The sequence below is a fragment of the Oncorhynchus gorbuscha genome, linkage group LG06 (assembly GCF_021184085.1).
Source record: "Oncorhynchus gorbuscha isolate QuinsamMale2020 ecotype Even-year linkage group LG06, OgorEven_v1.0, whole genome shotgun sequence".
Classification (NCBI taxonomy): Eukaryota; Metazoa; Chordata; class Actinopteri; order Salmoniformes; family Salmonidae; genus Oncorhynchus; species Oncorhynchus gorbuscha.
Genome location: NC_060178.1, coordinates 94,055,518 through 94,077,568, shown reverse-complemented (window position 1 = coordinate 94,077,568; position 22,051 = coordinate 94,055,518). Strand labels below are relative to the sequence as shown.

General features: G+C 42.6%; 2 protein-coding genes across 3 annotated transcripts; one reads left to right on the top strand and one right to left on the bottom strand.

Moving 5' to 3' along the window:
• Positions 1-5,783: 5,783 nt before the first annotated feature.
• On the bottom strand, positions 5,784-16,233 carry LOC124038573 (cytochrome b-c1 complex subunit 2, mitochondrial-like). Of its 2 annotated transcripts, XM_046354612.1 has the most exons (14): positions 15,982-16,215; positions 14,900-14,980; positions 12,971-13,120; positions 12,799-12,863; positions 12,586-12,642; positions 10,789-10,913; positions 10,542-10,639; positions 10,310-10,367; positions 10,097-10,192; positions 9,751-9,950; positions 9,514-9,594; positions 9,197-9,270; positions 8,924-9,077; positions 5,784-6,105 (listed from the first exon to the last, which is right to left on the bottom strand). In XM_046354612.1, the coding sequence occupies exons 1-14, from the start codon at positions 16,012-16,014 to the stop codon at positions 6,022-6,024; spliced, it is 1,356 nt and encodes a 451-aa protein (XP_046210568.1). In that variant the 5' UTR covers positions 16,015-16,215; the 3' UTR covers positions 5,784-6,021. The 2 variants fall into 2 exon arrangements, with proteins under 2 accessions (XP_046210568.1, XP_046210569.1); XM_046354613.1 differs by lacking the exon at positions 12,799-12,863 and having other exon boundaries at positions 12,915-13,120; positions 15,982-16,233.
• A 6-nt stretch (positions 16,234-16,239) lies between these two features.
• On the top strand, positions 16,240-20,824 carry LOC124038583 (NHP2-like protein 1). The gene is made up of 3 exons (XM_046354631.1): positions 16,240-16,609; positions 18,404-18,524; positions 20,412-20,824. Exons 1-3 carry the CDS (start codon positions 16,607-16,609, stop codon positions 20,672-20,674), a joined length of 387 nt encoding a protein of 128 aa, XP_046210587.1. The 5' UTR covers positions 16,240-16,606; the 3' UTR covers positions 20,675-20,824.
• The last annotated feature ends 1,227 nt before the right edge of the window (positions 20,825-22,051 follow it).

Sequence of the window (22,051 nt, the reverse complement as noted above, 5' to 3'; positions counted from 1 at the left end):
ACAAAAATAGAACTGTTTGACCATAATGACCATTGATATGTTTGGAGGAAAAAGGGGGAGGCTTGCAAGCTGAAGAACACCATCCCAACCGTGAAGCACAGGGATAGCAGCATCATGTTGTAGGGGTGCTTTGCTGCAGGAGGGACTGGTGCACTTCACAAAATAGATGGCTTCATAAGAAGGAAAATTATGTGGATTTATTGAAGCAACATCTCAAGACATCAGTCAGGAAGTTAAAGCTGGGTCGCAAATGGATATTCCAAATGGACAATGACCCCAACCATACTTCCAAATTTGTGGCAAAATGGCTTAAGGACAACAAAGTCAAGGTATTGAAGTGGCCATCACAAATCTCTAACCTCAATACCATTCGAAAATTTGTGGCCAGAACTGAAAATGCGTGTGTGAGCAAGGAGGCCTACTCACCTGACTCAGTTACACCAGCTCTGTCAGGAGGAATGGGCCTAAATTCACCCAATTTATTGTGGGAAGCTTGTGGAAGTCTATTTGAAACATTTGACCCAAGTTAAACAATTTAAAAGCAATGCTACCAAATACTAATTGAGTGTATGTAAACTTCTGACCCACTGGGAATGTGATGAAAGAAATTAAAGGTGAAATAAATCATTCTCTCTACTATTACTCTGACATTTTGCATGAAAATAAACTGGTGATCCTAACTGACTAAGGGGTATGTAAACTTCTGACTTCAACTGTATATAAAAAAAAGTATGTGGACACTCTTTAAAATGAGTGGATTTAGCTATTTCAGCCACACCCGTTGCTGACAGGTTTATAAAATTGAGCACACAGTCATGTAATCTTCATAGACAAACATTGGCAATAGAATGGCCTTACTGAAAAGCTCAGTGACTTTCAACGTGGCACCGTCATAGGATTCCACCTTTCAAACAAGTCAGTTCGTCAAATTTCTGCCCTGCTAGTGCTGCCTCGGTCAACTGTAAGCACTGGTATTGTGACACTGTTCCAACTTTCTGGCAACAGTTTAGGGAAGGCCCTTTACTGTTTCAGCATGACAATGCCCTTGTCCACGAAGCGAGGTCCAAACAGAAATGGTTTGTGGAGATCGGTGCGAAATAACATGACTGGCCTGCACACAGCCCTGACCTCAACCCCATTGAACACGTTTGGGATGAATTGGAATACAGACTGCGAGCCAGGCCTTATCGCCCAACATCAGTGTTCGACCTCACTAATGCTCTTGTGGCTGAATGGGAGTAAGTCCCCTCATTAATGTTCCAACATCTAGTGGAAAGCCTTCCCAGGAGAGTGGAGGCTGTTATAGCAGCAAAAGGGGTACCAACTCCATATTAATGTTAATGATTTTAGAATGAGCAGGTGTCCACATCATGTATTGTATACTACCGGTCAAAAGTTTTAGAACACTACTCATTCAAGGGTTTTTCTTTATTTGTACTATTTTCTACATTGAAATAAGACCTATGAAATAACAAATATGGGATCATGTAGTAACCAAAAAAGTGTTAAACAAATCAAAATATATTTTATATTTGAGATTCCTCAAATAGCCACCCTTTGCCTTGATGACAGCTTTGCACACTCTTGGCATTCTCTCAACCAGCTTCATGAGGTAGTCACCTGGAATGCATTTCAATTTACAGGTGTGCCTATTTAAAAGTTAATTAATGGATTTTCTTTCCTTCTTAATGTGTTTCAGCCAATCAGTTGTTTCTGGTAGGGGGGTATACAGACCAAGTCCATATTATGGCAAGAACAGCTCAAATAAGCAAAGAGAAATGACAGTCCATCATCACTTTAAGACGTGAAGGTCAGTCAATACAGAAAATGTGAACAACTTTGACAGTTTCTTCAAGTGCAGTCACAAAAAACATCAAGCGCTATGATGAAACTGGCTCTCATGAGGACCGCCACAGGAATCGAAGACCCAGAGTTACCTCTGCTGCAAAGGATACGTTCATTACAGTTACCAGCCACAGAAATTGCAGCCCAAATAAATGCTTCACAGAGTTCAAGTAACAGACACATCTCTACATCTACTGTTCAGAGGAGACTGCGTGAATCAGGCCTTCATGGTCGAATTGCTGCAAAGAAACCACTACTAAAGGACACCAATAAGACGAAGAGACTTGCTTGGGCCAAGCACACGAGCAATGGAAATTAGACCTTTGGTCTGGAGTCCAAATTGAAGATTTTTGGTTCCAACCGCCGTGTCTTTGTGAGAAGTGGGTGTAATGAACAGATGATCTCCGCATGTGTTTTGCCCACCGTAAAGCATGGAGGAGGTGTTATGGTGTCAGGGTGCTTTGCTGGTGACACTGTCTGTGATTGATTTAGAATTCAAGGCACGCTTAACCAGCATGGCTACCCCAACATTCTGCAGCGATACACCATCCCATCTGGTTTACGCTTAGTGGGACTATCATTTAGGACAATGACCTAACACACATCCAGGCAGTGCAAGGGCTATTTTACAAAGAAGGAGAGTGATGGAGTGCTGCGTCAGATGACATGGCCTCCACAATCCCCCGACCTCAACAAAATTGAGATGGTTTGGGATGAGTCGGACCGCAGAGTGAAGGAAAAGCAGTCAACAAGTGCTCATCAAATGTGGGAACTCCTTCGAGGCTGTTGGAAAAGCATTTCAGGTGAAGCTGGTTGAAAGAATGCCAAGAGTGTGCAAAGCTGTCATCAAGGCAAAAGGTGGCTATTTGAAGAATCTCAAATATAAAATATATTTGGATTTCATTAACACTTTTTTGGTTACTACATGATTCCATGTGTTATTTCAAAGTTTTGATGTCTTTACTATTATTCTACAATGTAGAAAATAGTCAAAATAAAGAACAACCTTTGAATGAGTAGGTGCTCTAAAACTTTTGACTGGTAGTGTATGTACCTCAGCCCACTAACCAACACACCTAAACCCAATGACCCACACACCCCAGTCCAATGCCCTAGCCCCCAACACCCACATTCCAATACCCTAATATTGATACAATCAAGTCCTGATACACCCATATCCAAGCCCTAATGTCCCAATACACCCACATCCTAGCCCTAATGTCCCACTACACCCATACCCTAGCCCTATAAAGCTCTATTTGTTACCCATAGACTCCAGTTCTATCTCAGCCATTACCCAGTTCAAAGTTCATTACCCATTCAAAGCCTGTATTCTGCCAAGCCACCAACATTTACCCATATCCAACTATCCCTTGCACACCCAACCTTGTTAGTTGCATGTCTTAGTCCTGTGACATCTGACCTGTGTACCTTAACCAATTCACAAATAAAATCATGGAACAGTGGTATCACTCATTTGCCTCAGGCTCATTCACTTTTTTTCTACCACAAACTTGTTACCAGAAAGCGGTGTTGTAGTACTCGAGTCAGGGACTAGGACTTCACTGTGATGACCCTCCCACTCTGTCTGCCGAAATATTTATCTTTGCTCTTGTTTTCCTTAATAGGATGTCGGTAGCCGTAGCCGGGAGGGTCAGTGAAGTGTGACAAACCTGGGCTTGGGCATGTCCCGGGGATAAATACACCTTTCCCCCATACATTGAAGAGACTCTCTCCACACAGACACACTCCTGTTTTTGGTTGTGGCATTTTGGGGCTTCTTTGTGTTTGTTTTGGCACCTCTCAACACCCCTCATTATCACCATCTATGCACGCATCCACTCACTTACACTGCTGACTACACACAACATTTCTACTTGGATATAGTTTACTCTAATAAATATGTTTGATTTCTTTATCTTTGCGTTGTCTACCTCTTTGTTACGGGCTATGAGCCGGTTCGTAACAACTTTGATTCAAGTTACGTTTTTGTGACTCGACTCTGACTCAACAGACTTTCTCTCTTGCATGATTCAATATGCTAGCTACAAGAGCAAATGTTACATAGCTACTGTATTAGCAGTCTAGCCTTACTTAGCTTTCTACCTTACTAAATATAGCTTCAAAGATTATTGGCCCACAGCTTTTAGCACTGCCAAGTGACTTGGGACTCAACCTGGACCTGAGGTTTAGTGCATATTGACCACATCACTGCCAGAAAGGATTTGAAGGGACAATTACATCCATTCAGACCCATTACCTGTATTAGCCTGGTACATCTTATTACTCAAATAAACCAGGTAAATTCATGGGTATAAAGCTTAATACTCATAAAACAGGTTTACCCTCGTGTCCAAGTCGCAACATTCATACAAACCAGGCTTACAAATCTGCACTTCTGCCGTAATATACCCATGCGAACATGGTTTACACCAGTGGCTATGTACAATACATTGATAAACACAGCTCTGCTCTGTAACTATTTAGTAAAACTCACATAAACCAGGGCTACACTTGTGCAAGAGACACTGAACAAAACTACTGACATTAAGTGTATACATTATACTAATTAAGTTTAAAGGCCTATACATTCCCAATTCCCCCTGAAATAACCAAATTACATTGTTTAGTCAAAATCACTGATTTAAGCATATGTAAAGGCTAATGGTCATGGTAAAATAATCTGTAAGATCATCTTGATAAAGTATACCCATAACCCAAATTAACTTCAATCTACTGAAAAAAAGAATCTGGTATGATTAAATATATACATTAACATAGAGCCACTGTATTGTCCTCAAAGTATGTGGACACCCCTTCAAATGAGTGGATTCGGCTATTCCTGCCACACCAATTGCTGACAGGTGTATAAAATAGAGCACACAGCCATGTAATCGCCATAGACAAATATTGGCAGTAGAATGGCCATACTGAGGAGCTCAGTGATTTTCAACATGGCACCATCATAGGATGCCACCTTTCTAACAAATCAGTTCTTCAAATGTCTGTCCTTCTCTGCTAGAGCTGTCCCGGTCAACTGCTGTTATTGTGAAGTGGAAACATCTAGGAGCAACAATGGCTCAGCCGCAGTGGTAAGCCACAAGCTCAAAGAACAGGACCACATAGCATGTAAAAACTGTCTGTCCTCGGTTGCAACACTCACTAGAGTTAAAAACTGCCTCTGGAAGCAACGTTGGCACAATAACTGTTCGTTGGGAGATTCTTGAAATGGGTTTCCATGGCCGAGCTTGCCGCCATTGGACATTGGAGCAGTGGAAACACGTTTTCTGGAGATATGAATCACGCTTCACCATCAGTTCAAAGAAGGCACTTTCCTGTTTCAGCATGACAAAGGCCCTGTGCACAAAGCGAGGTCCATACAGAAATGGTTTGTTGAGATCGGTGTGGAAGAACCTGACTAGCATGCAGAGCCCTGACCTCAACCCCATCTTATACCTTTGGGATGAATTGGAACGCAGACTTCGATCCAGGCCTAATTGCCCAACATCAGTGTGGCTGAATGGAAGAAAATCACCACAGCAATGTTCCAACATCTAATGGAAAGCTTTCCCAGAAGAGTGGAGGTTGTTATGGGGGGGGGGGGCAACTCCATATTATTGCCCATGGTTTTGGAATGAGATGTTTGACGAACAGGTGTCCACATCCACAACATGACTAAAAGTATATTTTCTCATTGTAAAACATACATTAGTCACCTGGCTACAATTCACTTGTATTTCCGGTAACAAATAACGTAACTATGTTATTTTGTTCAACATGGTCAGACGTAATCAAACACTTTTTCATGTGACATGAACAGATTAGGAGAAATAGAATTTCACACTATTGGACAATGCATCAAAACTTTTCATGGATCAAAATGTTTCATTTATTATCACCTGGTAAGACATTAGGTCTATTTACAAGAGTAAAAAAACTACTTATTCCACCTTTACGGTAGATATTCTTTATTCATTCATTTACATGAGTTATACAGTTCAAGATCCACGTAAAAATAGCAACAACTATAAATATTGGCAGTTGGTGTGATTACAACATAACTTCCTCAAAAGAACAATGACGCAATTAGGATAATGACTGTTTCAGTTTGTTTGTTTTGAATGGACAGAGGGCTTTGTTGTGACTTAATATCACGTGAAATACAGTTGAAAGGCTTTAGATCTCGTCAACGAAGGGCGTCTTGATGAGGTTTCCACTGGAAGCCATGGACTTCTTGCCTGAAACAAACTTATTTGCAGCCTGAGAGAACAAGGAAAACACATTACATTTAGTAGACATTCTTATCCACAGCGACTTATACATTTTTCATACTTTCTGTACTGGTCCCCGTGGAAATCGAACCAAGAACCTTGGTGTTGCAAGCACCATGCTCTATCAACTGAGCCACACGGCACCATCTAAACAGAAAAACTAACAAACAAGGAAGACACTCCTAATGTGCTGTACAAGTCGAGAGTGAGCTGCAGCAAAGACTAATATAGAAATACACTGCTCAAAAAAATAAAAGGGAACACTTAAACAAAATGTATCTCCAAGTCAATCACACTTCTGTGAAATCAAACTGTCCGCTTAGGAAGCAACACTGACTGACAATACATTTCACATGCTGTTGTGCAAATGGAATAGACAACAGGTGGAAATTATAGGCAATTAGCAAGACACCCCCAATAAAGGAGTGGTTCTGCAGGGGGTGACCATAGACCACTTCTCAGTTCCTATGCTTCCTGGCTGATGTTTTGGTCACTTTTGAATGCTGGCGGTGCTTTCACTCTAGTGGTAGCATGAGACGGAGTCTACAACCCACACAAGTGGCTCAGGTAGTGCAGCTCATCCAGGATGACACATCCATGCGAGCTGTGGCAAGAAAGTTTGCTGTGTCTGTCAGCGTAGTGTCCAGAGCATGGAGGCGCTACCAGGAGACAGGGAGGTGGCCGTAGGAGGGCAACAACCCAGCAGCAGGACCGCTACCTCTGCCTTTGTGCAAGGAGGAGCAGGAGGAGCACTGCAAAATGACCTCCAGCAGGCCACAAATGTGCATGTGTCTGCTCAAACGGTCAGAAACAGACTCCATGAGGGAGGTATGAGGGCCCGACGTCCACAGGTGGGGGTTGTGCTTACAGCCCAACACTGAAGGACGTTTGGCATTTGCCAGAGAACACCAAGATTGGCAAATTTGCCACTGGCGCCCTGTGCTCTTCACAGATGAAAGCAGGTTCACACTGAGCACATGTGACAGACGTGACAGAGTCTGGAGAAGCCGTGGAGAACGTTTTGCTGCCTGCAACATCCTCCAGCATGACCAGTTTGGCGGTGGGTCAGTCATGGTGTGGGGTGGCATTTTTTTGGGGGGCCGCACAGCCCTCCATGTGCTCGCCAGAGGTAGCCTGACTGCCAGAAGTTCATGCAAGAGGAAGGCATTGATGCCATGGACTGGCCCGCCTGTTCCCCAGACCTGAATCCAATTGAGCACATCTGGGACATCATGTCCACCAACGCCACGTTGCACCACAGACTGTCCAGGAGTTTGCGGATGCTTTAGTCCAGGTCTGGGAGGAGATCCCTCAGGAGACCATCCGCCACCTCATCAGGAGCATGCCCAGGTGTTGTAGGGAGGTCATACAGGCACGTGGAGGCCACACACACACAACTGAGCCTCATTTTGACTTGTTTTAAGGACATTACATCAAAGTTGGATCAGCCTGTAGTGTGGTTTTCCACTTTAATTTTGAGTGTGACTCCAAATCCAGACCTCCATGGGTTGATAAATTTGATTTCCATTGATAATTTTTGTGATTTTATTGCCAGCACATTCAACTATGTGAAGAAAAAAGTATTTAATAAGAATATTTCATTCATATCTAGGATGTGTTATCTTGTTAAAGACGTGGTACCGAAGTGGGGACCACAATCAGCAGAAATGCTCAAGAGCGCCACCATAGAGGTTGATAAACCTCAAACTTTCATTAAAATTGACATACAATATACTGAATTAAAGCTACACTCGTTGTGAATCTATCCACCAAGTCAGATTTGTAAAATGCTTTTCGGGGAAAGCATGAGAAGCTATTATCTGATACCATGCACCCTCAAAATACTGCACAGTCACCTAAAACGACAGATTTTGCGTTAGCCGTCGCAAACAAAAACGCTGAAATAAAATATTTAAAACATTCATTACCTTTGACGAGCTTCTTTCTTGGCACTCCTAGATGTCCCATAAACATCATTTAGGGTCTTTTTTCGATTAAATCGGTCCATATATAGCCTAGATATCGAGCTAAGAATTACGTTGCGAGTAAAGAAAAAAATTAGCATTTCATAACGTAACGTAATTTTTTTTAATTCAAAAAGTCGACGATAAACTTTCACAAAAAACTTTAAATACTTTTGTAATGCCACTTTAGGTATTAGTACACGTTAATAAGCGATAAAATTGATCAGGAGACGATGTTAAATCTGTATCTTGTCTGTGTAGAAAAACATGTCTGACCAGAGGTCGACCAAAAATCAGGGCGGAGCCATCAGGGAGGGTGTTCCCTTGTTTGGGTTTGACCAAGAATCAATTGCGAATAAAATGACATGACTCTAGACACCCTGTGGAAGCTGTAGGCAATGTAAACTCGGCTCTATTTAATTCGGTTCACTTTTAACAATTGCCTGTAGTCGCGGAAGGATATATTTTTCCATTTTCAGTGAACAGATTTCCATGCACTTTTGGATGAAACGCCCGTTCTGTAAATGCCACAGACGTGATTTAAACAGTTTTGGAAACGTCTGAGTGTTTTCTATCCACACATACTAATCACATGCATGTACTATATTCCTAGCATGAATAGCAGGGCGCTGAAATGTTGGGCGATTTTTAACAAAACGCTGCGAAAAGCTGCATGAATTCTCAACTTCCATAATTATTTTAGTGTTCCCTTTATTTTTTTGAGCAGTGTATATGAACCTCCACTTGAATTTTCACTTAGTCTTCAATTGACATCAATAAATGACTAAGTGAAAATTCAACTTCAGCAGAAGATAATATTCACCCCAAAGTGAATAAACTTACGTTGGCGACATCAGTTGCGGAGACTGAGTCGATCTTCTGTGCGATGGCCTCGGGAGAGTGGTAGACGCCTCCGGACAGAGCCTGTGAACCCATGGCGTCTAACAAACCCTCTGAGCTCTCCAACGACATCAGGTACTCAGCCTTCAGCTGGGTCCTACAAAAACAGATACACCTTAAGTCAACATCTTCAAAGTCCTTTCCATTGCAATACATTTCTTGATTTTATCTACTCAAATTCTATATTCAAGTTTCTAAGTCTGTGTGTTAGCTTACTTGGCGCGGGTCAGGTCAGCTTCTGAGACTCCTCCTGTAACAGCCTTCACCTGGCTAATAGCTGCCTTGATCACCTGGATAGGAGGACAGGGATAGGTCAATCGATTAATCAATGAGAGGTCAAAGTGAATCTTCATTATGATCTTTCCTCATCCTAAATTAATGATCTTACATTCCATTCTATGTAAAAGCAACTATCCCTCATAGGACTAACTAGTAACGGCTTCAAAAAGCTGTTGTGAAGAGGATCAATTCATCTTTATCAATTCTTATAAAATGTACGTTATCAGTGGAAATGTAAGAGACATCATACTCACGTCACCAGCTGCTGCAGACTGGGAGATGGTGTAGACTCCAAACAGGCCAGAGTCAGAGTAGTTGGAATTGAAAGCAGAGGCCTAAAAGGAGGGGACACCAGAGGAGAATGACTGCATGACAGAAATCTATTCTGCACAAAACTCTTCTACCCAAAGACTTCTCCACATACTGCATTCCCCCCTTGTAGAATGCCCAGCTATGAAAACACAATCTGATCTGCTGATTATGTCACTCACATCGAAGGGGTCTGCAGTAGCCTTAGCGACACCATGGAAGAGTTTGGAGGTGGGGTTGGAGCCTCTCTTGATGTGTGGCCCCGCCCCCAGGACGTGCTGTAGTACAGAGAAGGCCATAGCCTCGTCTGTGCCCACCGCTGCCCCCTCAGACACCACTACAGAGTGCACCAGGCTGGACCCGTTCTGCACCCGCACCTCGCCTAGAGAGAAAAAAGAAAGGGAGAGCAGGGAGAAACCTCATTAGAATTCAGGAAATTTCCCAGGAAAATGACATTTAATGCATGGGGAGCCAACCCTCTTCTTGCAGATAGTGGTCATCTCAGCCCCTCTGGAATAAGGGTCTTACCACCGCGGTACTGAGCCTTTGTCCCAGCGGTGCCCATCCCACTGCGGATGTTGAGGAACTGCTCTCCCACCTGCTTCAGAACATTGTGGTCCACACCTGAACAGACAGAATGTATATGAAAACACATCCTTTTCAAAATGATCTTAACACACATGGCCATCAAGTCATTTGATTAAAAATATGTTTTATTAGAAATACACATTAAAAACTTACCAAGCCCAACCAGAGCCATTCTTGCACTTGTGAAATTGTTCTGGATAAAATTGTGCATCTGGAGAGAAACAGAGGGTTAATGAAAAATTCAACCGTAGTGCTGTACTTCCTGAAGTAGTACAACCCTGCATGTTCATCTGGAGAGGAAGATGTACACCCATAGCATTAGCCCAAACAAATTAATAGTGCTGTACAGTAGAACATGCTAGGACCAGGATGTTGAGTGTCTTACATGGTCAGAATCGACCTGGCTAACCATGTAGTCTGGGCAGTAGAGGGAGTTGGACAGGGCGTTCTTGTAAGCAGCTCCATGTAGACCCTCAATCACACCTGAGGAACAGATCCACAATATGCTTCAGCTGCAGTGTGATGGTGACATATTCATCTTTTAACATGTAACATTATACTATTATCCAGAGATATTAACAGACAGCACATTCAAATAATCAAACTGAAACAACCAGTGTGTGTGTTCTCACCCATCTGGGGGGTCTGCGCGGCTAGGGCCTTGTCCATCTTGACCCTTGGGGTGAGGTCCGACACCTCCCACGGCCTGAACTCTGGGGCTGTGGTCACATTGATCAGATACTCCATCACCGTGTCACTGCATTAGACAACACAGAAATCACAATGATAGCAATTTATTTGGTATTTTATATTGCGATACCTGTATTGTCACAGCCCTACTATGCGTACACAAACATAGGTCTGAATATGGTGAATAAATGGTGGTCATTCTTTGTGTATGCATAGTAGGGCTGTGACAATATCGGAATATAAAAGAAAAACACTTTTTGGTCTTTAAAAAAGACTGCTGTATGTAAAATAGTGTGTGATATAGCTGTGAAAATAAATGTGACTGGATGACAACAATGATATTTGTTCCCAACATTAGGTCTGTTTTAATAAAGAAGTTAAATCCACTTTGTGTTTTGTTTCCCTGCCATGACACTAGGGAGTATCATGATACTGGTATAGTCTTGAGGTCGACCGATTCATCGGAATGGCCGATTAATTAGGGCCGATTTCAAGTTTTCATAACAATCGGAAATCTGTATTTTTGGACGCCGATTTTTTAAATACCTTTAGTTAACTATGCAAGTCAGTTAAGAACACATTCTTATTTTCAATGATGGCCTAGGAACGGTGGGTTAACTGCCTTGTTCAGGGGCAGAACGACAGATTTTCACCTTGTCAGCTCGGGGGATCCAATCTTGCAACCTTACAGTTAACTAGTCCAATGCAATAAAGACCTGCCTCTCTCTGGTTGTACTCTACAAGGAGGCTGCCTGTTACACGAATGCAGTAAGCCAAGGTAAGTTGCTAGCTGGCATTAAAAAACAATCAATCATAATCACTAGTTAACTACACATGATTGATGAGATTACTAGATATTATCTAGCGTGTCCTGCGTTGCATATAATCTGACTGAGCATACAAGCATCTAAGTATCTGACTGAGCGGTGGTAGGCAAAAGCAGGCATGTAAACATTCATTCAAACAGCACTTTCGTGCGTTTTGCCAGCAGCTCTTCGTTGTGCGTCAAGCATTGCGCTGTTTATGACTTCAAGCCTATCAACTCCCGAGATGAGGCTGGTGTAACCGAAGTGAAATGGCTAGCTAGTTAGCGCGCGCTAATAGTGTTTCAAACGTCACTCGCTCTGAGCCTTCAAGTAGTTATTCCCCTTGCTCTGCATGGGTAACGCTGCTTCGATGGTGGCTGTTGTCGTTGTGTTGCTGGTTCGAGCCCAGGGAGGAGCGAGGAGAGGGACGGAAGCTATACTGTTACACTGGCAATACTAAAGTGCCTATAAGAACATCCAATAGTCAAAGGTTCATGAAATACAAATGGTATAGAGGGAAATAGTCCTATAATAACTACAACATAAAACTTCTTACCTGGGAATATTGAAGACCCATGTTAAAAGAAACCACCAGCTTTCATATGTTCTCATATTCTGAGCAAGGAACTGAAACGTTAGCTTTCTTACATGGCACATATTGCACTTTTACTTTCTTCTCCAACACTTTGTTTTTGCATTTTTACTTGAGGCTAAATTGATTTTATTGATGTATTATATTAAGTTAAGTGTTCATTCAGTATTGTCATTATTACAAATAAATAAAAATAAATATTTTAAAAGGGCAGATTATTCGGCATCGGCCTTTTTGGTCATCCAATAAATTGGTCTCGGTATTGAAAAATCATAATCGGTCGACCTCTAGTATGGTCCCAGCCATAATACCGAGGTACGCTTTAAGCAAGCATCACTTACATGTGGTCTCTGAGACAGTCAACAGAGTAGATCATGTTCTCTCTGGATGACGTCACGCTGCATAGAAAACACAAAGATAAACAATATGTCATCCATGGCAGTGGTACAGTCAGTCAGAAAAGATGGTAAGTATCCCAAACAATAGATATGTCTAGTTGTCTTTTGGCTCGTGAGGATGTAAACACTCATTCACAGGCTCTGAAGACTACTGACCCTAGACTGCCTCCTACTGCCTCCACACCACGACAGATCCTGAAGGCTGAAGCACCTTTGGTAGTCTAGAAAAGAGAAATTAATGATGTGGGATTAACCACATCACTAGTTCCTACACAGTATTGAGTACATTGAAGCTCCTGTCTACATCATGTTGATGAACCAGAAGTACCAGGTTGGCAGCCAGACGGAGCAGGTGGGTGACTCCCTGGTTCTCTGGGGACTCATAGCGACAGCCAGCCTTCACAAACACACCGATCCTGGAACCTGGGGAGTAGTTGTCCAACGAGGCTATCACCAGACCGCTGGGCAGTTTGGTCACCTGCAAGAGAAATATCAGTTAGCGTCACACCTTGGTGTTGTTTTATGCATTTAAGATGTCAGAAAATGTTAACAGAGCAGTGTAGTATAACATATTTTAGCTCCAACTTCTGTTATAGCATGTCCATACAAGGCAACAAATTGGTGAGAAGCAAAGCATCAAATCCCAAACACCTTTTTATCTAGTTTTACCTCAACTATTAAAAATGTAATCAGCATGAAATTTTGACTGGGAGTTTGTAACACTAGAGATATTCTATGTGGAATAATATCTCAAAGGTCTATGTAAAACACACAGGAGATAGAGCTGGGCAGGACACAATCTCCACCCCCTAAATCACCACATACAGTGGGGCAAAAAAGTATTTAGTCAGCCACCAATTGTGAAAGTTCTCCCACTTAAAAATATGAGAGGCCTGTAATTTATCATCATAGGTATGACAGACAAAATGAGAAAAAAAAATCCAGAAAATCACATTGTAGGATTTTTAATTTAATTTATTTGCAAAGTATGGTGGAAAATAAGCATTTGGTCACCTACAAACAAGCAAGATTTCTGGCTCTCACAGACTTGTAACTTCTTCTTTAAGAGGCTCCTCTGTCCTCCACTTGTTACCTGTATTAATGGCACCTGTTTGAACTTTTTATCAGTATAAAAGACACCTGTCCACAACCTCAAACAGTCACACTCCAAACTCCACTATGGCCAAGACCAAAGAGCTACCATCAGTAACACACTATGCCGCCAGGGACTCAAATCCTGCAGTGCCAGACGTGTCCCCCTGCTTAAGCCAGTACATGTCCAGGCCCGTCTGAAGTTTGCTAGAGAGCATTTAGATGATCCAGAAGAAGATTGGGAGAATGTCATATGGAACCAAAATATAACATTTTGGTAAAAACTCAACTGGTCCTGTTTGGAGGACAAAGAAGGCAGAGTTGCATCCAAAGAACACCATACCTACTGTGAAGCATGGGGGTGGAAACATCATGCTTTGGGGCTGTTTTTCTGCACAAAGGGACCAGGACGACTGATCTGTGTAAAGGAAAGAATGGGGCCATGTATCGTGAACTTCTGAGTGAAAACCTCCTTCCATCAGCAAGGGCATTGAAGATGAAACGTGGCTGGGTCTTTCAGCATGACAATGATCCCAAACACACCGCCCGGGCAACGAAGGAGTGGCTTCTTAAGAAGCATTTCAAGGTCCTGGAGTGGCCTAGCCAGTCTCCAGATCTCAACCCCATAGAAAATCTTTGGAGGGAGTTGAAAGTCTGTGTTGCCCAGCAACAGCCCCAAAACATCACTGCTCTAGAGGAGATCTGCATTGAGGAATGGGCCAAAATACCAGCAACAGTGTGTGAAAACCTTGTGAAGACTTACAGAAAACATTTGACCTCTGTCATGGCCAACAAAGGGTATATAACAAAGTATTGAGCTAAACTTTTATTATTGACCAAATAATTATTTTCCACCATAATTTGCAAATAAATTCATTAAAAATCCTAGTGTGATTTTCTGGATTTTTTTTCTCATTTTGTTTGTCATAGTTGAAGTGTACCCATGATGAAAATTACAGGCCTCTCATCTTTTTAAGTGGGATAACTTGCACAATTGGTGGCTGACCAAATACTCTTTTGCCTCATTGTACATGGACGTCCTGGTATGAATGGGCAGCCCCTGTGGAGACCTTGATACCTGACAGAGGCTGAGTCAAGGGCTGCTCTGTTCGGGTGGCTGCATATAAGCGTCTTTGTGAGGAGAGACATGTCAACACCCACTGACCTGCACCTCCTGCGGCTGAAACTTTACGTGCTCCGCGGAGACATCCAATTTACGGGCCACCTGGGCTGCGTAAAGCCTTGTCTGTAATGCAGAAAAGATACAAGGTGACTTCATATCCTACTAGGGTGTTATGGTGGGTCTGGACTCTGGATAGAGAGAACCTATGAGATTATTAAGAATCATAGACAGAGAAGGATGGTTGAATGCTGGCTGGACAGATGTGGATGGACCTTATGGGGGCACACCTGCATAATAATATTCAAATGTTGTAATGTTGAATAAGAAGGGACATTCCGTAGGTTCTGTTTCCATTCAAAGGTGCAGCCCTGCCACTCATTTGTTTTGGTTTTGGAGGACTGCGGAGGAGGGTCATGGCAAGTGCTAAATCAAAGAATATAATTATGCACCATGTTGGAGCAGGATGAAGCTTGAGCAAGGATAAACTTGGCTGTAAGTTTGTAACGTTATGTCCTGATGAATTAACAAGACAGTGCGTGCCAGCTATTTGCATTATAGTGCAAGGTAGAGGGCACATGACCATCGTCTATGCACTACATTTGACTTTAGATGGAGAATCAAAAGGCTTGTCGACACATCCAACGTCCGTTATCCTCTGCATGATCTGAGCTTTTGATCGGTCAGACTGATAGACGAATTTGACAACACTTTGACAGCGGGGATAGAGTAGCTGTCTTCTTCTTCTAATATAGAGCCACAACTTTTAACCCACTGCCAAGCGTTGGGGTTGGGTTCATCCAACATCAGCAGGCCATGTATCTAACGGGTCGTGCTAATGACAGCTGGCGACCGCGCAAGCATGCTAGCGAGTGCCATCATTACACAGCTTGTAGAGCAGGCACCTTTCTCGCCAAACAAGCCATACAATCTCTTAGTACTATCGGAAACCAAAATCCGTCTCCTGAATAGTTGATTTATGACAATGTTAAAAGAGTTCTTACCGACAGCTTACTTATTCCAGGCACCTTTCTCGCCAAACAAGCCATACAATCTCTTAGTACTATCGGAAACCAAAATCCGTCTCCTGAATAGTTGATTTATGACAATGTTAAAAGAGTTCTTACCGACAGCTTACTTATTCCCCGAATCCCCTTCATCTCCCCTCTATCCTTCAGCCAGGACGATTAAATATGGCTGACCTAGGAAGTCCTACCCAGAGTTCCCAGCGCGCCACATTTTTCCTCGATTTTTTGGTGCACTAACGAATGCTGTTGATGCACGTCACCACCTACCGTCCAAGGGGACACCGTTTAATTAAAATATACTAAACAACTTTTTATCTGTTCTGCAGGGTTATACATTTTTTTTCACATTTCGTGAAAATGCACAACATGCAAATTTAATTACATTGAAAATAACCGTGACTACTGGCTGTGGAAACGAAACCAAAGCAAAAAGAAGAACGTGGGCGGGACAATTTGGGCTCAAACAATGCACTTCCTGTCCAGTTCAGCGAGCAGAGCCCTCGTATACGAATGCGTTCCACACTCAATCTCACACACGTGATGTTACCGCTGTGCTATTATTGTTACAAAGTAGTTTCATGTAGAAGTTCCTCGAGCTTTTGAGAACACAAACGGTCGTATCAACAGAAATAATTTGTTTTACCGAAACCTCAATCGCAGGCTATATAGTCCTCCGTGAAGCGTTCGCCGAGAGGACAAATATCAGAAATAAACACAAATAATCATGGTGAGTGTTTGAATAAACTGCTTCGGTTAGATTTTTCTTTCTTTATTTATTTTTTATTTTATTTCACCTTTATTTAACCAGGTAGGCTAGTTGAGAACAGGTTCTCATTTGCAACTGCGACCTGGCCAAGATAAAGCATAGCAGTGTGAACAGACAACACAGAGTTACACATGGAATAAACAATTAACAAGTCAATAACACAGAGAAAAAAAGGGGAGTCTATATACAATGTGTGCAAAAGGCATGAGGAGGTAGGCGAATAATTACAATATTGCAGATTAACACTGAAGTGATAAATGATCATGTACAGGTAGAGATATTGGTGTGCAAAAGAGCAGAAAAGTAAATAAATAAAAACTGGGGATGAGGTAGGTGAAAATGGGTGTGCTATTTACCAATAGATTATGTACAGCTGCAGTGATCGGTTAGCTGCTCAGCTAGCTGATGTTTGAAGTTGGTGTGGGAGATAAAAGTCTCCAACTTCAGCGATTTTTGCAATTCGTTCCAGTCACAGGCAGCAGAGTACTGGAACAAAAGGCGGCCGAATGAGGTGTTGGCTTTAGGGATGATCAATGAGATACACCTGCTGGAGCGCGTGCTACGGATGGGTGTTGCCATCGTGACCAGTGAGCTGAGATAAGGCGGAGCTTTGCCTAGCATGGCCTTGTAGATGACCTGAAGCCAGTGGGTCTGGCGACGAATATGTAGTGAGGGCCAGCCGACTAGAGCATACAAGTCGCAGTGGTGGGTAATATAAGGTGCTTTAGTGACAAAACGGATGGCACTGTGATAAACTGCATCCAGTTTGCTGAGTAGAGTGTTGGAAGCAATTTTGTAGATGACGTCGCCGAAGTCGAGGATCGGTAGGATAGTCAGTTTTACTAGGGTAAGCTTGGCAGCGTGAGTGAAGGAGGCTTTGTTGCGGAATAGAAAGCCGATTCTTGATTTGATTTTCGATTGGAGATGTTTGATATGGGTCTGGAAGGAGAGTTTGCAGTCTAGCCAGACACCTAGGTACTTATAGGTGTCCACATATTCAAGGTCGGAGCCATCCAGTGTGGTGATGCTAGTCGGGCATGCGGGTGCAGGCAGCGATCGGTTGAAAAGCATGCATTTGGTTTTACTAGCGTTTAAGAGCAGTTGGAGGCCACGGAAGGAGTGTTGTATGGCATTGAAGCTCGATTGGAGGTTAGATAGCACAGTGTCCAATGAAGGGCCGAAAGTGTATACAATGGTGTCGTCTGCGTAGAGGTGGATCAGGGAATCGCCTGCAGCAAGAGCAACATCATTGATATATACAGAGAAAAGAGTCGGCCCGAGAATTGAACCCTGTGGCACCCCCATAGAGACTGCCAGAGGACCGGACAGCATGCCCTCCGATTTGACACACTGAACTCTGTCTGCAAAGTAATTGGTAAACCAGGCAAGGCAGTCATCCGAAAAACTGAGGCTACTGAGTCTGCCGATAAGAATATGGTGATTGACAGAGTCGAAAGCCTTGGCAAGGTCGATGAAGACGGGTGCACAGTACTGTCTTTTATCGATGGCGGTTATGATGTCGTTTAGTACCTTGAGTGTGGCTGAGGTGCACCCGTGACCGGCTCGGAAACCGGATTGCATAGCGGAGAAGGTACGGTGGGATTCGAGATGGTCAGTTACCTGTTTGTTGGCTTGCTAGCTAACTAACGGTAGGTGGATACCGCTAGTATCGTAGCTAGTTAATTGATAAGGATAGCGTTGTTTCGTTCTCTGCCAGTCAGTTTCCACATCTAACTGTTTTGTGTTTCTTTTCAGACTGAAGCTGAAGTGAATCCCAAGGCCTACCCCCTGGCCGACGCCACACTGTCCAAAACCATCCTGGACCTCGTTCAGCAAGCCTCCAACTACAAACAGTTGAGGAAAGGGGCCAATGAGGGTAAGGGAATATGACACAATGAGTAATAGCAAATTGGTAATATATCGATAATAAATGTACCCTATCCTTTCTGCGATAAGCATTACACTAGCGTCCAATACATCTGGCTATATGGTACAGGCAAGCTGGTCTCATAGACTAGACGTAACACAGTACACGATAATATGTATATGTTACGTTTAGTATGGTTATGAGTGTAGTATCTGGGATCTACATCTGTTTATATTAGTTACTGTGCTGTTACTAAGCAGTAATGCATTACGGCAGTGTTACGTTACTACACCTAATAGGAAATGCACTGGCGCACTGGAATGCCGGGAACTGTAGAGCACAAGGGGTTTTTGACTAAACGAAAACTAACTGTACTCCCGTCTCCTGCCTGGTCACTTCTCCACAACACAAATATTACAGTTTTACCTTACATTATTTGGAGTTTTACATTGTTATTGATTACTGCATTGTTGGGTTTAGAACTTGCATGAAAGGCATGCCACTGTAATTGTACATGTGACATTTGAAACAACCCAAAGGTTGTGCGTTTGAATTGCATCGCTGACAACTTTAGGTATTTAGTAACTACTTTGTAGCTGCTTGGCAACTACTTACTACCATTTTAGACCTTTGCAACTACTTAGCATGATGACTACCCCAAACCCAGCCCTTGATCATGACTCTAGGGGAGAGTTTTGTTAATAGCCGTGACACTCAGGTCTGAACATTAACACGCATCGCTTGTGGGACCTTATCTTTCATATTGGCTGAAAAATAAAATGATAACATTTCCCCAAGTTGGCATAGCAGTCAGTCGTCTTATATATATATTTTCTTCCGATCTCTTTTTTTAGATATTTGTTTTCAAAAACTCTCAACCTCACCAATTAAAAAAAACAAACAAGTATTATTCACCTCAAATCTGAAATCCACAAAAGAAGTTGGCCAGAAGTTGGCCAGAAGTTGGCCAGAAGTTGGCCAGAAGTTGGCCAAGAGCCAATTCGCCCTTTAAACTGAAAATGTAAGATCCTTGGACTAAAAGCTTCCGCATGCTACGGTTCGGCTGGCACCTAGGCCAACTCTGTTATGTGAACCGAACGAGTGTGCTTGCATTTATTCAACTTTCGCTTAAACTGAGTGACAACGGTACTGTTTGTCCATCTTGAGATGTCTTAGCCAGTATACACTTCCTCAAAATGCAATTAATCAAACTCAAATCTTTCATTCATTTTGATTTTTTTTTGCAGACATCTTGGTCATGTAATTTTACATCAAACTAAGGTGTTTGGTGCAGTATTTCTCAAGCTAGACTTGTTTATATGCTAATTTATATTGCTAAATAACAGCACTTCATTGACGAATCCCTACTGTTGACCAGTCACCAACGACTGGGTATAGAATTCCAAACTGCTTGCTGGAAGCCTAAAGAAACAAACAAATGTTACGAAATATTGTCATATATGCACAAACTGTTTTGAACTGTTTCAGATGGGAAAGTCTTAAGGATTACCGTGCTCTCCTTTAGTCCAATACTGGGTTAACTCTTAGCCTTAACATTTAGCCTGGCTAATGTTAGCCACAACTAATTGGAATTTGTAACATATGCATTGCAAATTCTTAATATATCGCATGAAATGGATGGACATCCACAAATGAATACATACGATACCAATGTAACATATCAAACTAATTTAAGTGTCCCAGATTTGTTTACTATGTTACGTCTACCCCTGAATGAAGGTTGTGTGCTTGGTCTCAGACCACTGATTAGATGTTTCAAATTCTGCTCCGATTACGACCGTAATCACTACACGTTATCCATGGGGGTCTCATTCTGCACTATTAATCTATCAAAGACATGTCATTAATCCTTGAATCTTGTCTACCCTCTTCCAGCCACCAAGACATTGAACCGTGGTATCTCCGAGTTCATTGTGATGGCTGCTGATGCTGAGCCACTGGAGATCATCCTCCACCTGCCACTGCTCTGCGAGGACAAGAATGTCCCCTATGTGTTTGTGCGATCCAAACAGGCCCTGGGGCGCGCCTGTGGGGTCTCCCGCCCGGTCATCGCCACCTCGGTCACCATCAAGGAGGGTTCTCAGCTGAAGCCCCAGATCCAGTCTACCCAGATGGCCATTGAGAGACTGCTGGTCTGATCTGGTTACTTATCTGCTCTGTTTGTATTGGATAGTCTGAGAGACTATATCAGGGAGATGGATTATGTTTTGTCTTTGGAAGAGACATTTTGTGTACATGTATCTATTTTACTTTTGTCAGGGACATGCAAATAAAATGATTAATGTCCATGTGCTATGTCATTCATTCTTGTTTTGTGATAAAACATAAACATGAGTTTCTTTTGCTTAATGTGTTCTTCCATTGTCAGACTAGTACAGTATAATACTGTATGCAAGAGAATGGTTGAGAACCTGAGATGGAGGATTTTTTGTTTTTGGGGGGTCCTCAAACTGTCTTGGCAGCATTTAAATATGCCCATTGAAGTCCTGTAGCGCGTTTTAACGCAGCCTCGAAGCAGGAATCAGTTTACAGTGAGATTATCACTGACGTGAGAATCCAAAAGCTAAATGTAAACTCTGCACCCTTGTTGAGCAAATGTTTTGGCCACCGTGGCTGAGCCACTCATTGTACAGCACGGAGGTTTAAGAATTATTACGTTGCTTTGAAATAGCATGGGAAGTTTTCCAAATGGGACAGCGCGGAAGTGATCCAGCCCGTTTGTAGTAAGGTCCTGTTAAAAATAACATTCCTGTTCCAGCTGCAGAGTGCATGCAAACACTTACTTGCTATGTCAACTTTTTGTTCTAATGTTGGAATGTTTGTTGGGTGGTTTAGAGACCCACTGGTATTGTAGCTATTGTACCTACCTCCAGACAATGGGTTCTGGATCGAGACAATATGGAAGAGGGATCACATTGGATGTGTGTGGAGCAGGAGGAAAGAGTACCCAGTCCGCCCAAGGTCCTGTTACACTGAGGGTTAGTGAAGGGGGGCAGATGTCGGTCTCTGACAGGCCAGTGAACCAGTGGGTAAAGGCAAGTGAGACTCCTGACTGAAAACAGTACTATGCCATGACTTCAGATATCAATGTGTGAAGTGTTGATTTCATGAGCTGAAATAAAGGATCCCAGAAAATAGACAACCATAATGTCAAAGCATAAACGGGTTTTTAGAAACATTTGCTCATTACATTTTTTTAACATTGAAATATGTATTCAGACCCTTTACTCTGTCCTTTGCAGCACATTCGCAGCGATTACAGCCTCAATTTGGGTAATTTTAACAAGACAAGTCTGTTAAATTCTTACTACAAGGACAGCTTCCCAAAAGGCAAAAAAGCCTTCTGCGGCAACGGGATTAAAAATAGGACAACACTGCAGCGCTACAAACACTACTGGGCACAGACAGCAGCACAAAGGGCAAGGTAGAGACAATGACACTACAAGTTTGGCACACCTGTATTTGGGGAGGTTCTGCCATTATTCTCTGTCAGTTTGGATGGAGAGTGTCGCTGC